Source organism: Bison bison, unplaced genomic scaffold (genome assembly GCF_000754665.1).
Source record: "Bison bison bison isolate TAMUID 2011002044 unplaced genomic scaffold, Bison_UMD1.0 scf7180017864104, whole genome shotgun sequence".
In the NCBI taxonomy this organism is placed as follows: Eukaryota; Metazoa; Chordata; class Mammalia; order Artiodactyla; family Bovidae; genus Bison; species Bison bison.
The window spans coordinates 299,295-316,041 of NW_011494676.1; the positions used below are offsets into that span (position 1 = coordinate 299,295).

At 35.1% G+C, this 16,747-nt stretch overlaps 2 protein-coding genes across 2 annotated transcripts in view; both read left to right on the forward strand.

The window, feature by feature from the left end:
* HORMAD1 (HORMA domain containing 1) overlaps window positions 1-10,915 on the forward strand; it is a 19,620-nt gene extending 8,705 nt beyond the window's left edge. The window contains exons 8-15 of the mRNA XM_010838693.1: window positions 781-848; window positions 1,332-1,483; window positions 2,639-2,898; window positions 4,307-4,373; window positions 4,462-4,535; window positions 5,275-5,358; window positions 9,055-9,123; window positions 10,255-10,915. Coding sequence (XP_010836995.1) covers window positions 781-848; window positions 1,332-1,483; window positions 2,639-2,898; window positions 4,307-4,373; window positions 4,462-4,535; window positions 5,275-5,358; window positions 9,055-9,123; window positions 10,255-10,335 — 855 coding nt within the window. The 3' untranslated portion in view covers window positions 10,336-10,915. The remainder of the gene's footprint in view (window positions 1-780; window positions 849-1,331; window positions 1,484-2,638; window positions 2,899-4,306; window positions 4,374-4,461; window positions 4,536-5,274; window positions 5,359-9,054; window positions 9,124-10,254) is intronic.
* An 827-nt stretch (window positions 10,916-11,742) lies between these two features.
* The window catches only part of GOLPH3L (golgi phosphoprotein 3-like), a 48,473-nt gene continuing 43,468 nt past the window's right edge, over window positions 11,743-16,747 (forward strand). Inside the window, exons 1-2 of the mRNA XM_010838694.1 lie at window positions 11,743-11,943; window positions 14,008-14,202. Of these exons, the coding sequence (XP_010836996.1) occupies window positions 14,020-14,202 (183 nt within the window). The 5' untranslated portion in view covers window positions 11,743-11,943; window positions 14,008-14,019. The remainder of the gene's footprint in view (window positions 11,944-14,007; window positions 14,203-16,747) is intronic.

Here is a 16,747-nt window from a genome sequence, read left to right on the forward strand (position 1 = left end):
GCAATCTTGATTCCAGCTTGAGTTTCTTCCAGTCCAGCGTTTCTCATGATGTACTCTGCATAGAAGTTAAATAAGCAGGGTGACAATATACAGCCTTGATGTACTCCTTTTCCTATTTGGAACCAGTCTGTTTTTCCATGTCCAGTTCTAACTGTTGCTTCCTGACCTGCATACAGGTTTCTCAAGAGGTAGGTCAGGTGGTCTGGTATTCCCATCTCTTTCAGAATTTTCCACAGTTTGTTGTGATCCACACAGTCAAAGGCTTTGGCATAGTCAATAAAGCAGAAATAGATGTTTCTCTGGAACTCTCTTGCTGTTTTGATGATCCAGCAGATGTTGGCAATTTGATCTCTGGTTCCTCTGCCTTTTCTAAAACCAGCTTGAACATCTGGAAGTTCATGGTTCACGTATTGCTGAAGCCTGGCTTGGAGAATTTTGAGCATTACTTTACTAGTGTGTGAGATGAGTGCAGTTGTGCAGTAGTTTGAGCTTTCTTTGGGATTGGAATGAAAACTGACCTTTTCCAGTCCTGTGGCCACTGCTGAGTTTTCCAAATTTGCTGGCATCTTGAGTGCAGCACTTTCACAGCATCATCTTCCAGGAATTGAAATAGCTCAACTGGAATTCCATCACCTCCACTAGCTTTGTTCGTAGTGATGCTTTCTAAGGCCCACTTGACTTCACATTCCAGGATGTCTGCCTCTAGGTGAGTGATCACACTATCGTGATAGCCACTAGTATTATATATCAGATTCGTAACTATGATATTTTCTATTTTAGACAATTTCAGAATGTTACCAATTTAAATTCAAGTACACCAGTAATGGACCAGTCATGGATTTCACAAGGTAATTATTATTCTATAGTTTTCTCTTCATATTGCAGATTACCATTTATTCATAATAATACTGTATAGCTAAACTTCAGAAATAATTCTGAAATTCTCTAACATCCCTAATGTACTATCAAGGATACAAAATATGTTTGGAGTGGCTGCAAGCCAGAATTTTGTGGATAATTGTATATATTTTAATTGTGAAACAGAGCCAAAGAGTAGGAAATCTATTGTATGCTCACGTGATTAGAAATACAATAAAATTCATCATTTGTTTCCTTTAAAAACATCTTACATAAAATGTGTATGAATATATGTAAATTAGTTTAGAATTATAATAATGATATTAAATTTTTATAATGTATTAAACACATGAAATTGTAACTTTTAACAACTTGATACATTAATAGAGATAAGAATCTTAAGTAGTAAAACATGAAGTTACGTTATTAGAAGCCATGGATGTCATAAAAGAAACTATGTGATTCTCTTCTAGTAAAAACCAAAGCAACGAACCTAATATGTCATCTGCTGATACCAAGAAAGCAAGTATTCTTCTCATTCGCAAGATTTATATTCTAATGCAAAATCTGGGACCTTTACCTAATGATGTTTGTTTGACCATGAAACTTTTTTACTACGATGAAGGTACTATTTCCAGATCATCCTGTTTTAGTTGGTACCTGTATATTTTCTTATTAATGAAACACTTGGTTTCCATCCCAAATAGTTTTAGGCACGTAAATTTATATATATATAATATTTTAATTATAAAATTTATATTTCATGTTGGTATTTGAAAAAATCGTATACTTCTCCAGTGATAAGAACATGTCCATTTGAAGCTCAGCTTCATTCATAACTGAAGAAATGAAGCAATGAGATAACCAGTTTTCACTTTCCAGATCATACAACTTATAAAATCATTATTGGCAGGGATGTGGGGGGAAGCAAGCACTTTTTATATACTCTTGATGGAATGTAACCATTAATGTGCCATATAACATTTTAAGAGGACTATTTGGCAATATAAAAATTTAAAATTCTCTTTAAAATATTAAATTCTTTTTAATCCTGAAATTCTGCAGCTAGAAAAGTATCTTGGGAATATATGTAGACAAATATCAAGGTTATATGTTTATGCATTGTTGCATTTGTTAAACTGGAAACAAACTGGAAATTTAACCTTGAATGTTCTTTATTGGAGGATTGAGTAAATAAATTATAGTACATCTATATAATAGAATGCTGTGCAAGCTGTTTAAAAGAATGTGCTGATAAATTGTTATCCAAAAAATATTAAAGCAAATTTAAAAGTGATGTTAAAAGCAGCTAGGTACAGAAGAATACGACTTCATTTGTTTTTTAAGAATATATGTATATATATATATAACATGCATAGTATCTTCTAGAAGAACACAAAGCATCAACAATAATAACTAACATTTACTGAATACTTCCTCTGTGTCAGTTCTGTTCTGGTCATTTTATAGACTTCAATACCACAGTGACCCTAGGAGGTCGGTACTAGTATTTTCCCCTCTTGACAGATGAGGAAACTGAATCAAGAATGACGAATAGTTTCCTCAAGTCACATAGCTAGTCAAGTGTAAGGAAAAAAGTTTACCTTTAAGGAATAAAATAGGAACTTGGAGATAGTAGGAGACTGCATTTTACTTACTATTGTATGTCCTTCTATACTATTTAAAACTTCTTTAATATGCAGTATATTCTATAATAATAAAAATTAATATATTTTATTCAATTTCATGAACAGCATAGTTTATACTTACTTTTCTGCAGTTACACCCCCAGATTACCAGCCTCCTGGTTTTAAGGATGGTGATTGTGAAGGAGTGATATTTGAAGGAGAGCCTATGTACTTAAATGTGGGAGAAGTCCCAACACCTTTTCACACCTTCAAAGTAAAAGTGACCACTGAGAGGGAACGAATGGAAAATATTGGTTCAGGTATATTATCACCAAAACAATTAAAAACACCACTTCAAAAAATTCTTACGGACAAAGATGATTTAGAAGATGACCAGGAGCATTATATAAGTGTAAGTATACTTAAAGAGTAATGAATGTTTTATTCAATTCTGAGTACTTCAGTAGCTATAAATACTTCTTATCACCATAAACTCAAGTTTGAAAGGTACCATAAAGAAGGTTTAGGCTTGTGGTTTTAAAACTTTTCATGTGGGTGCGAAGAATATTATTCTCAGAAATTTAAAAGCACAACTATTGTGAATGAAGTAGGGAATGGTCCTGGAGGCCCAGCCATTCACCATCTCATCTACCCTCATGATGGACTCTTAAGAAAACCCCTTTGTCTGGAGCATAATTTGAAAACATGGAATCCCCTGGTGGTCCCGTGGTTAGGACTTGGCACTGTCACTATCGGGTCTGGGTTCAAAAAAAGAAAAGCAGTGAGTGACTCCAGTCCCCCAGACTAATGCTGGAATCTTTTCTTCAACACCCCTGTTAAGTGCTCATGTAAGCCTGTGGTTGAATTTCTTCAGGGCCTGAAAATCAGTGTCCTGAAAGAGCTTGGAAGTTCCTGGAAGTCAGGAAAAGTGTCTTATTCAGCTTTGTATTTCTTTTGTACCTAGCATTTAGAGTTACAGAATGTATTCTCAATATTGGTTGAATAGATGGATGAAGTATTTAAAAAAGCTGTTTTTTTAAATTATAGCCTCATTCCCAGAAAATCTTTCATCATTTTTATGTTTGTTCTTTAATCTCACCTTTGTGATTTTCTCTTATTTTATTCTAAATTATGATCACAGTTCTTATGATAGGGACTAACTATTCTGTTTTAGGCTCTGTAGCCAAATCCTTGCAAATAGAAAACTCAATTTTCAACCAGTTCAGTCAAGAAGGAATCGTCTTCCTAAAACCTAAATGCCACTCTTGCTTTATAAACAAATATGGCTGGGATTTATGAAGCATTCTTTAAAATATTTAAAGCTCTTTGACGTATGTCACAAGGGGAATAATAATTATAAAGTAGACATCAAACCTTTGCTATTTCTGTCATACCATAACTGTGCTTATCCTTTCCCAACTCCCTGAAGAGGGTTCAGAGTTTATACAAGTATCTATATAGGAATTTCAGAGCTACGGAAGTTGTAGCTTATTGCGTCACCATGTCTAATTCAGTGCTCTCAAACAATAGTAAGATCTGGGGTTCTTAGAATCATCATACATTTTTCAGAAAGTTGTATATTTTTACTATCTACCTTAAAGCAATCTTGAAAAGTAAAGAAAAATAGGATTTTATACTTTGGATAAATAAGCTGCCTTATAATAAGTACAAGACCACTTTATTTTCAGAAAGTGTGAAGTAATTGTAATGTTATGTTATATTTAACCTTCATGTAAAACAAGCTCGTTAATAAATACTACCCAGTTGCTTTAATTTCTTTTTGGAATGTGTCCATTTTTTTCCTTCATGTAATCATGTAGGATGAGTTTGACACCGAAACTAAAATGGAAGAGCAGGAAAAAAACCCTGGCTGTTCTGTACGTAGAGGTGAGAAGTTAATGAAAATGTAAATTAATTCACTTCCAATTCAATTTTATACCATTTTAACTCTTTTATTTATTTCTTTTTTTAACAGAAGCAGGTTTCATTTGTGAGGAAGATGAAATGAAATCTAAAGGAAGTCCAGATTTTTCAATTTCTCATTCTCAGGTATAACTTCACAGTTCTATCTCATTTTTAACTTGAATTTTTTCAAAAGACAGGTTCTTATATGCTTATCTGGTTATCTCTCAGATTTTCTTATATTCTAGGTATTTTAGAAGAAAATTAGTTATTAAGAATGCTTACTAACAAAATTTGGTAATTATATGTTGAAAAGTTTTGAGTGTATTATTGTTTCATTTGTTTAGTAATAAACCTAAATACTGTTCAAAGAATCTCAGAATTTCAGAGGTAAATAGAATCTTAAGCAATTATTAATTTAACTCAACCACCCTTTGTATTTGCAAATGGAGTATATAATACATTTTTGTTGCCTTGGAGCAGAACATGTTTAATTTTGTTTTCTATATATAGTAAAATCCTGAAATAACATTTAGAAAAAATCAACCTGAAAATAATGGGGCTGATGATTGCCTACCTTCTTCTGCACAGCCCTTCTCCAGTGGGTGTAGGCTGAAGTTCTTATCTTCTGAAAGAGTGGTATCTAGTGATAATTCCGATCTTTCTCAATTCAGTGAATGGTCAGTGTACAGTGTACAGAGTCAGTTTCAGTATCTTTACCTTTGTACTTTTTATGACAGTAAGAATCAACACAAAATTATTGACTTTAATTAACTCAAAATAGCAAGACCGTAAATTTTATGTGATTAAGTTTTTGACCCCCATTATTATGAAAATCTTCTCTTGTATTGTTTTAGTGGTTTCATGTAATTATTTTCTTTTCTAGGTTGAGCAGTTAGTCAGTAAAACATCTGAGCTTGATGTGTCTGAAAGCAAAACAAGAAGTGGAAAAATTTTTCAGAATAAAATGGTAACGGCATCTCTTTAGATTTGATTTCATTCTAACCTTGTAGTTTTCCCTGTAGTTGAGTTTATTTTGCTTTTATTCATTTATTGGAGTAATTTAGTAAGCACATACTATTAATATGTGTGACTTTACTAGGTACTGGAAATATAATATGCTCTTAGCTTAAAGTTTAGTAATTTGAGGTAAACAAGCAGTGATATAACACTGTGATAACAGTCAGAATAGGCTACAGAGACACAAAGGAAAGAATGGTTAATTTCACTGAAGGTGCAGTGGAGAGGGAAATGCAGAGGAGCTTTCAGAAGTGACACTATCCTCCAAACTGCCTCAGGATAGTGACACTACCTCCTCTATTCCCAGACTCCCAGGAAATTTCCAGGAATGCTAAAGTGTTCGTTTCCATGTTCTATCTTGTGAGTGGGTTGTCTTATTAATAAGACATTAAAAATAATTATACATTAAAATATATATACATACATATCTTACATAAAGGGAGTCTCATATGTTAAGGAAAAAACACCACTGCTTTATTTTAGTTTTTTATATGAGTTGTACTAAATAGAGATTTGGGCTTCCCAGGTGACACTAGTGGTAAAGAACCCATTTGCCAGTGCAGGAGACGCAAGAGAACCCGAGTTCCGTCCTTGGGTTGGGAAGATCCCCTGGAGTGGGAAGTGGCAACCCACTCCAGTATTCTTGCCTAGAGGATCCCATGAACTGGGGAGCCTGGCGGACTGTGGTCCATAGAGTCACAAAGAGTAGGACATAACTGAGACAACTTAGCACGTATGCAAATGAGGTTTATATTTTATTTTAGGTCTTTTAAGTTATTCTCCAAAGTTCAAAGGTGAATAAAAAGCATTCTATAAAATATATGAGCTATTATGTCAGGGAATTCCCTGCAGTCTGGTGGTTATTACTCCATGCTTTTGCTGCAGGGGCACAGGTTCAGTCCCTGGTCAGGTAACTAGATCCCACAGGCTGTACAGCTCAGCAAAAAAAAAAAAAAGATATCCAAAGTTAGGAAACAAATGGCACAACACTGGTATGCTGGAGGGTTTCTTTCCCCCTCTTCATTCAGTGACATCATGTTTTTCCTACCTAGCTTGAAACTGGACATAATGAAAGTATTCACAGCATTGTTGTTGTTCAGTAGCACAGTCGTATCTGACTCTTTGCAACCCCATGGATTGTGGCATGCCAGGCTTCCCTGTCCTTCACCATCTCCCAGAGTTTGCTAAACTCATGTCCATTGAGTCGTTGATGCCATCCAACCATCTCATCCTCTGTCATTGCCTTCTCATGCCTTCAGTCTTTCTCAGCATTGGGATCTTTTCCAACGAGTTGGCTCTTCATTTCAGGTGGCCAAAGTATTGGAGCTTCAGCTTCAGCATCAGTCCTTCCAATGAATATTCAGGGTTGATTTTCTTTAGGATTGACTAGTTTGATCTCCTTACTGTCCAAGGGACTCTCAAGAATCTTCCCCAGCACCACAGTTCGAAAGCATCAAGTCTTCAGTGCTCAGCCTTCTTTATGGTCCAACTCTCACATCCATACCTGACTACTGGAAAAACCATAGCTTTAACTAGACAGACCTTTGTCGGTAAAGTGATGTCATGCTGTCTAGGTTGGACGTAGCTTTTCTTCCTAGGAGCAAGTGTCTTTTGATTTCATGGCTGCCGTCACCGTCTGCAGTGATTTTGGAGTCCAAGAAAAAAAATCTGTCACTGTTTCATTTTTTCCCATCTATTTGCCTTGAAGTGATGGGACTGGATGCTGTGATATTAGTTTTTTGAATGTTGACTTTTAAGTCAGCCTTTTCACTCTCCTTTTTCATCTTCATCAAGAGGCCCTCTAGTTCCTCTTTGCTTTCTGCCATTAGGGTGGTATCATGTGCTAGGGTGGTATCATGAGGTTGTTGATATTTCTTCCAGCAATCTTGATTCCAACTTGGCTTCATTCATCCCAGCATTTCACATGATGTACTCTACATATAAGTTAAATAAGCCAGGTAACAATATATAGCCTTAACATACTCCTTTCCCAATTTTGAAGCAGTCCATTGTTTCATGTCCAGTTCTAACTGTTGCTTCTTGACCTGCATACAGGTTTCTCACAAGGTGGTCTGGTACCCCCTTCTCTTGAAGAGTTCTCCATAGTTTGTTGTGATCCACACAGTCAAAGGCTTTGGTGTAGTCAGTGAAGCAGAAGTAGATGTTTTTCTGAAATTCCCTTGCTTTTTCTATGATCCAGGGGATGTTGGCAATTTGATCTCTGGTTCCTCTGCCTTTTCTGAATCCAGCTTGTGCCTCTGAAAGTTCTTGGTTCGTGTATTGTTGAAGCCTAGTTGAAGGATTTTGAACATTACCTTGCTAGCATGTGAAATGAAGCATTGTACAGTAGTTTGAACATTCTTTGGCATTGCCCTTCTTTGGAATTGGAATGAAAACTGACCTTTTCCAGTCTGTTGGCCATGCCTTAACTCAGGATTTATTTCTCCCAGAGAACTGGTTGTTAAACATTTACCAGAACACCACTGATGATAGTGCCATTTTTAGGTGTCCTTTTTTCCCCACATTCTTGACGGAAAGTTAGAATTGGCAAGCAAGAAATAAAATAATTCCAAAAATTACTACCTCCAGCAGCAAAATGTTCTCTCTAGGCAGCTTCTATTTAAAATAAGTATCCTTTACTATCCTTTACTCCACCGAAGTACTCCTCATTTTGTCAATAGTGACTGAATTATGGTTAGAAACAGGCAGGAAGTGAAGATATTTAATATATATAGTAAGGAAGTTATTGAAAAGTACATTTCAAGCATCAGAAAATAAATATGTACTTTTGGGGGATAATACTATGAAAACTAATAACTTGTCATCATCTAATATTCATTTTAAAAACTGTATATGTAGCATTATTCACAATAGCCAAAAGATGGGGGGAAACCCCTAAATGTTCTTAACAGATGAATGGATAAACAAATGTGGTATATCCATACAGTAGACTATTATTATTCAGGCATAAAAAGGAATGAAGTATCAGTCCATACTACAACTTGGATGAACCCTGAAAACATTATGCTCAGTGAAAGAAACCAGTCATACACACACACACATGCAAAAGTATTATATGGTTCCATTTATATGAAAGTCCAAAATAAGGATTTCTGTAGAGACAAAGTCTTAATGCTAGGGAAAGAATGAGGGAATAGTGGAGTATTAGCTGTAAGAGTACAGGATTTCTTTTTAGAGGATATATTGTGTGCTCAGTCCAACTCTTTGGGGCTTCATGAACTGTAGCTCGCCAGGGTCCTCTGTTCATGAAGTTTTCCAGGTGAGAATACTGAAGTGGGTTGTCATTTCCTACTCCAGGGGATCTTCCCAACTAAGGGATCAAATTCAGGTCTTTTGTGTCTCCTGCATCATCAGGCAGATTTTTTTTTACCACTAGTGCCACTTGGGAAGCCTTTTAGAGGATGAAAGTGCTCTAAAATTGACAGTGGTGATGGTTGCATAACTCTGTGAATATACTTAAAATCACTGAACTTTGTGTATTTTGAATGGATGAATTTTATGTATCCGAATTATATCTCAGTAAAGTTTTTTTTTAAAAAACTGCATATAGTTGCCTGTGGTTGAACAATCATGCTGATTGTTCTTTGAGAAATAACCAATTGGTAATTATTCTATCTTTGTGGAGGCTAATGGAAATCAACAAGTAAAATCTAAGGAAAATCGGAAGAGAACTCAGCTTGAATCTGGGAAAACAGTAAGTCTTATAGTAATATATAGATTGAATGAAATGGCAAGTATCAGAATATTGCTGTAGATTAAATTAATGATAAATATGATATCTTCGGATATACCTCAAAGCTCTAGTTTTCAGATCTTGTTTAAATATATTTGATTCTAAAAAATTGGGTGATTTTAAAATAAAATGTGGTACATTGTTTTATTAATTTTCCCATGTAAACATTTACTGTCTTATTCCATGATTGATTTGAAACAGTTGGAGAAATGTATAAAGTAAAATCAACATCAGGAAAAATATGAATATAATAAGAAAAAAATGAGAGTACAAGAATACTCAGGCCATTTTATTTATGTAGAATTAAAATTGGGCCACAGATTTGATCTGAGCTTTCTACAGATTAAAACTGAAGTAGAAACAAGTTACTAAATCCACATGTTCTCTAAAAATATAGCATCTCCTCTTAGTACCTTAGAAAATTTTCCTGACCTAAATTCTATAACAAGTTGTATTATATTTGGAACCTTATTTTAGCAAATCAGATAATGTATTTGTCATTTTTGAGATAAATATGTTTTCAACCAGAATTTTGAGTATTATTCAGTTCAGTCGCTCAGTTGTGTCCAACTCTTCTCACTCCCCTCAAAATATTTTACTGTTTTGAGATGGTGGTTTAGTTGCTAACTCATGTCCAACCCTTGGCAACCCCATGGACTGTAGCCTGCCAGGCTCCTCTGTCCCTCTGTCTGTGGGATTTCTCAGGCAAGAATACTGGAGTGGGTTGCCATTTCCTCTCCAGAGGATCTTCCCAACCCAGGGATCAAACCCAGATCTCTTGCATTGAAGGCAGTTGCCTGCACTGGGGACAGATTTTTTACCAACTGAGCTACCAGGGAAGTTCTACTATTTTGAGGACATAATATCAAATCTTCTAAGTACTCCAACATCCCTAATGAAAACCTTATACTTTGCAAGACTGTATTCAGCAGCCATCAGGAGATATAAATAACAAAATTTTAAAAGTAAGAAAAGGAAGGAATGGATGAAGGAAGGAAGAAAGGGAAGAAGCAAACTCAGACATAAAAAAACCTCTAAAATTAAAGATATTTAAACTGGGAAGTATTCTTAGTAATTGTTTTCTCTTGACAGGTCCTTCATCCCTTTGATTCTTCTAGTCAGGAGTCAGTGCCAAAAAGAAGAAAGTTTAGTGAACCGAAGGAGCGTATATAAAACATTTTTTTCCTGCATGTTTGCAGAGTTCTTCACAACATTTAAACTAAAGGTCGCTATATTGCTATTTTAAGGTGTGTTTGTCCTACCTCTGAAAACTTATACATGGTCTTAAGCAGTCAGCACACTAAAATGAATCCTTAACTGACTATCATATTGTGATCCTTAATCTTATCTGAGACAAATTCAAGAGAACTTTTGTATAAAAACAGAAGTACCGGTGTCATAATTCTATTAATTATCCTTTCAATGTATCTCCCGTTTTGGCAGACACTTCCTTTCAACACATTAATTTTTTAAGGCCCTCTAAAAGCCATTTTTTGAAGTAAATAATGTTTATTTTTGTATTAAACTTTTCTAGAAATTCACTTTTTACCTGTTAAAACTACAGTTTAACTGGCTGTATTTGTTAATTGTCTTATTAAAACAAATGTCTTCAGTACTTTGATACAGTGTATTAACATAATATATAATGTACAATTTAAAATTGGTGTTTTACCTTTTTTAATAATTTTTACAAGACAAAATGATTTTAAAATCTAGCATTTGGGGCAGCATAAATAAAATATTGTTCAGCGTCTAGACTCTTTCATGGCTTCTAATTTTTATTTAAATAGAAAATGTTTAGGCACTAATTTTGAAATCATTTTGGTAGGTATTTCTTTCAAGAGTTGAGCACACTTCCTAGAACTTTTAGGTGGTAATGTGAAAGATATTGTGCCTTCAGTGAGAAACCTGGGACCTGGTTCTAGACTTTAGTATTTCCTGTGCTCTAGAAAAGGAAGGCTTAAAACTTGGTCTGTTTGCCTCTTGCATTTTCAGCAGCCATATTCTAAAAAAATATACATTATCCATGAACTTGCCAGTAAGAAACAGTAATGGAAAATGTTAGTATGAATGCTGTGGTAGAAATGTGCCTATCCTGTTTAATGTAAACCAAATAACCCTCCACAAACTGACCCAGATCAGGTTTTTCTGGGACAGGAAAGTTAGGGATAAGCCAATTGTCGAAAACAACCAATTTTAAAATGTTTATGTATTCTTAGCTTTATTGGATCCCAACTCATCTCACCTAATTGTCCCAGTATACACTGCTACAGAACACACCTGCTACACTGAGATTGCCCAACAAAAACCTTTGTAGATCGGAAGCTGGTGATAGCTCACTAAACGCTTTGATTGGCCGGTTTAATGGGGGTGGGGATCGCAGCCCTCTTTCCTCTCGCTACCAAGGTTCTTTCATTGGATTGACCAGCTGTCAGGTTAAACCCAAACCTGCCTCCTTTTGGTCGTGTTTGTCTGGAGCGCAACACAATAGCTGGGGGGAGAGCCTCCCTTCACAAGCTCTAATTGGCTGAACTCAACCTTGGAGGTTCCTGATTGGTCCAATGAAGAAACACCAAGGTAGGTTGCCTAGTGATCCTGAGGAAGCTGATGTGTTATTCCTTCTCTGCATCGAATCATCAGGAAGTTTGTTCTCTCTGCGTGGCTGAGAAGTTTTTTCACCTAGCAGGACGGGGGTAGGGGGTGGGGGTGGGGACAAATGTCCCCATAAAATAGAGCACAAGCTGCAACCTGCATTTGGCTGTAACCCAGGAGTAACGTCAGGTAAGCAACGGGGGAAATACATATAACGTCCAAAAAAACCCCTCCAAATATTTTACTTTATGGAGAGAAGGAGGTTTATATTTAATTTTGGGGCCATCGGTTTTGTTTGTTTGTTTTTTAATAGGCTTTTTAACTAGTAAATGTCCAGGGGTGATTAATTCGTCGAAGAAAATCCCCACTCTTTTTTTTTTTTTTTTTGCCCCGAAGATACTAAGTTTCTTGGATTAGAAAATAAACCCTATTCACAGTGCCAGATAGGGTTAGTGCCCATAAGCATTTATTTCATGGTTCTCTTTTTTCACTCTTACGCCTGCCTCCCACCAAGAATTATTTGAAATACAGCCTTTGAACAAAGAATCTTTTGTAAGTCACTTTATTTATGTTTTAAATATTCTCATGCATTTCTGAGTATTCATTTTAATCAGTGTATATTTGTCGAGCAGTTACAACGTAAAGACATTTGTGCTATTTGCTATGGAGAATATAAAAACCCAAGAAGACAATATCCCTGCCCTCAAGAAGTTTACAGTTTAGAGGCAGCCATACCAAAAGAAAGACTATAACAAATACTTTAAAGGAAGTAAGTATAAATAAAGTTGTTTGAAAGTACAGCTGAGAGAGAGACCTAGCCATGGGACACCGGGTAATGGAAAAGCAGATTTCCCTGAAGGCTTTACAGTGGGTCCTCAGTAAGACTTCAAAGAATGAGTAGAATTTAGAGAGGAAGGGAAGGGGGAGAGACTCCATCCTCTACAAAGAAAGGCATGACCTGTTTGTGAAATGCCTTAACAGTACCTTTGGAGTAATGGGAAATATTGCTAGAAGATAGAATGAGATCCAGTCACAGAGGCTCTTGAATGTGCTCTTTTGACCTTGAAAAAGCTATTCTTTTCAATAATTGCTGGTTTAAAATACTTACTGTACTTTACCTTAAGAACTGGCATTTAGGTTGATGTAAAGTATGCTAATTTTAAACTTTATCACACATAATAGTGGAATTTTTTTGACTGTAGGTTTTTAAAACGGCTGTTGTCAGTCGCTCAGTCGTGTCCAACTCTTTGGGCTCTTTGTGATCCCATGAACTGCATCACACCACAATTCCCTGCCCTTCACCATCTCCCAGAGTTTGCTCAAACTCATGTCTGTTGAGTCGGTGATGCCATCCAACCATCTCATTCTCTGTGGCCCCTTCTCCTCTTGCCCTCAATCTTTCCCACCATCAGGGGCTTTTCCAGTGAGTCAGCTCTTCACATCAGGTGGCCAAATGAACTCCATGAACAGTATGAAAAGGCAAAAAAAAAAAAACAACAACCTGTAGTGCATGATATAAAAAGGCTGATTTTTTTTGTAATTGAAAAAGAATTTGCTAATCTTTTAACATTCTCTTGCCAGTACTTTTTGTTGTCACCTGTTTATGTATTTGCAAGATGATTAGGAATAGAGATGAAAGTTTTTAGCTATATGGAAATGCTATACATGATATTCTGAGTGTTATTCTCTAGACTGATGATCTCCAAAGTGGTTGCATGAAATGAATCATTTGAGTTTGGGAAGGAAGTATTAGAACATGTATTTCTATTTAGTTTTTCTTAATTTGTTTTTTTTTTTTTACTAATTTTTGTGGTTTATAATGCATCATTGAATATTTTTAGAAATTATATATAAATTACTGTATGCTCTTTGGAGCCAGATGCTCACATTTTTTTGCTGTTCCATATTATTTAACTTGTGGAGAATCCATTTTGTGAAAGGAATCACAATAATGGAAATTCTCTCCTAGGTTATAGGTTATGCACAAGAAATCAGCAGGCTTAAAAAACAATATCATTTCTCCTGGTCTTTAGAATTACTGATTTGATTTCTTGTCAGTGCTTCCAGTGCAGTTCAACTTGTTATACTTTGGAAAAGATACTGTGTTATCTACCTAATTTTTTCTGGTCGTTACTCCTTCCTTCCTTTCTCATTTAAGTTTGTTAATATTTCTTACATTTTTAGTATGCATGCATTAATATCTAGATGTTTATTTACACAAGCATACATATATTTTTTCATCACCCTCTCCAGAAACAGGTGAGAATGACCACCTTAACTCACCGGGCCCGTCGTACTGAAGTGGGGAAGAATTCTGAAAAGAAGGTAGAAAGTGAGGAAAACGTGAATCAAGACCGAAATCAAGACAATGAGGACATTGGAGACTCTAAGGATATCCGCCTCACCCTTATGGAAGAAGTATTGCTCCTGGGACTAAAAGATAAAGAGGTAATGTAGTTCGGTTTGCTTGGCTGTCTCAAAGACTTAAGTATTGGAATGTTTTTAAGAAGTATCTGATAAAATATTTTCATTAATGCTAGACTGGCCTTAGAATTGTGCTTCAGCCATCTGGGGCATGGGGAAGTCTGGGAGGATGGCTGATTCTTGGAAGGTAAAATCAGAAGTAAAATCACTTGAAGTGTAATTACAGAATTACTCCAAAATTTTAAAATACAACACAGTGTAAAGTGTTTGTAGTTTCCAAAGTGAGATTGATGGTGAAATGACCTCTTACTAAACTAAGAAAGAGGACCCACACACATTGAAGTCTTCTTGAGCTTTAGGGAGAAAAGTCTTTTAAATGAAAAGACAAGGAACATGTGTGGTTAGCTGCTTACAAAAATAAATAGTGGGTAGGTTTCTTATAATACAGTAAGAATAACTTCCATTCTGTGGATCTTTAGAAGTTAAAGATCAACAATTGATGAGGATTATTTTAGAAAATATTTTAAAATTAATTGCAGCTTTCTCTTTTTTTCTAATTTTTCCCTTATTAATAGAACATTTATTTTATGTTGAAATTAGTTTTGAGATAGCAAGTCTTGTGATATAATCAAATATTTTTTTCACTTTTCTACTAGTAGTATACATTATCCTTCATTTGTGATTTAACTATTTATTGTGTTTTTCCTTCACTTTCCTCCCTTATGAAGAGGTTATAAAGATATGTAAGTAATATTTTAAACAGTCTACTTCCTTTTCAAGAAGACTTTGGTAAATATAAAAAAGGCATATTTATTATTGCCCTCAGTTTTGAAAACATCAAATTTAAATGTTACTTTATATTAAAAAAATACTAAATGTGGCTTTGATAATTGTCCTTAGATAGAAATAAATTGGCTACATACATCGAGTAATATCTCTTCTTTACTACACTGACTCCTCAACTTGAGAATACCCTTGTTTTACTTTGTATTATGCTATTTTATTTTTTTTCTCTATCACTGTTTTCCCTCTTCTGTTTTTTGTCATGTCAAATTACCAACTTGAACAAGATTACAAGACATTATAGACATTATAGCCTGTGTATTGTTAAAACTAATACTAGAGACATGCCCCTATGTACTTGGCCAAGACACAAATATACCAGAAAATCTTGCCTGGAAGTATATTTTCCTGTTTGCTGAGAAGGTTGGTGAGGCTCTAGTTTTATAAAAGTTAAATGAAAAAGCAAAACTGACTCTCTAAGACAAAGTCAGAATAGGTCTGAAGATTAGGTGGTATAAAAATTTTGAGATGTTTACATAGTGCCTCAGAAACATTCACTGACTGTAAAAGAAGAACATATTAGATATAAAAACTGTTTTGTTTGGTTTAGTTTTGAATAGGAATGATTAATTTCCTGCTGAATCTAGATACTAGAATTTTTGCTTCGGTTCTGTAGCAAAACTTACTTTGGACTTGTCTTTTGGACACAGAAACTTGTGTTTCTGAGTTTATAATAGTTAATATAAACTTAAGGAAATAGGATAAAAAAATAAAGAAGTTTGTTTAGAGAGATGATCATAGTGGTGTTCGATATACTGGTAAAACACTGTACAAGATGGGTAGATACTATCCACCTTTTGAATTGTTCTAATTTTATTTGGGGAGATAGTTGATAAATTTTTAGCTTTCAGTTGACTCAAAAAGAATGAGAAATGATAAATCCTCAGGCATACAAAAATAGGAGAAGTCAAACTTTCTGGTTTATTAAAGTTGTAATAGCTGTTCCAAAATGCCAGTAGCATAACTAGCTCTAAAAATACTACATTGATTTCCAGCTCAACTTATTTTCTTATCTCTCAAACCACTTGTTGATTTATTTAATCAAGATTTAATGTGCTTAGCATTATACAGGGCTTCCCAGGTGGTGCTAGTGGTAAAGAATCTGCCTGCCAGTGTAGGAGGCGCGATTTGATCCCTGGGTTGGGAAGATCCTCTAGAGCAGGAAATGGCAACCCACTCCAGTATTTTTGCCTGGAAAATCCCGTGGACAGAGGAACCTGGCGGGCTTTAGTCCACAGGGTTGCAGAGAGTCAGACACGACTGAGCAATTAAGCATGGCATAGCATTATACAGATAGTAAGGTAAATATAAAATAATACATTATCCCTGTCCTCAAGAAATGTGCATTCTAGCTGGGGGAACAAGATCTATATCCTTTTAAAAATGAAGTTATCCAAAGCTCCAACAACAGCAGAATGGATAAAAATGAATCATTCATTTACTTAAATGAGTATAAATATATTTTATATAAAGAATGAAAATGAACATTATTACAAAACATGTATGATTTTCATATAATGTTCAGTAAAGGAAGCCAGACACAAAAGAATACATATTGTATGATTATATGTATATAAGTTTCAAAAAACTAAGCTATGATGCTTGGGGTTGCATATTTAGGTGGTAAAATTATACAGAAAAGGGGATTACCATATTTGTTAGGGTAGTGGTTACCTTTTTGTGAGAAGTAGAGGAGGAGGGAGTGTTAGTGATTAGAAAAGAGCAT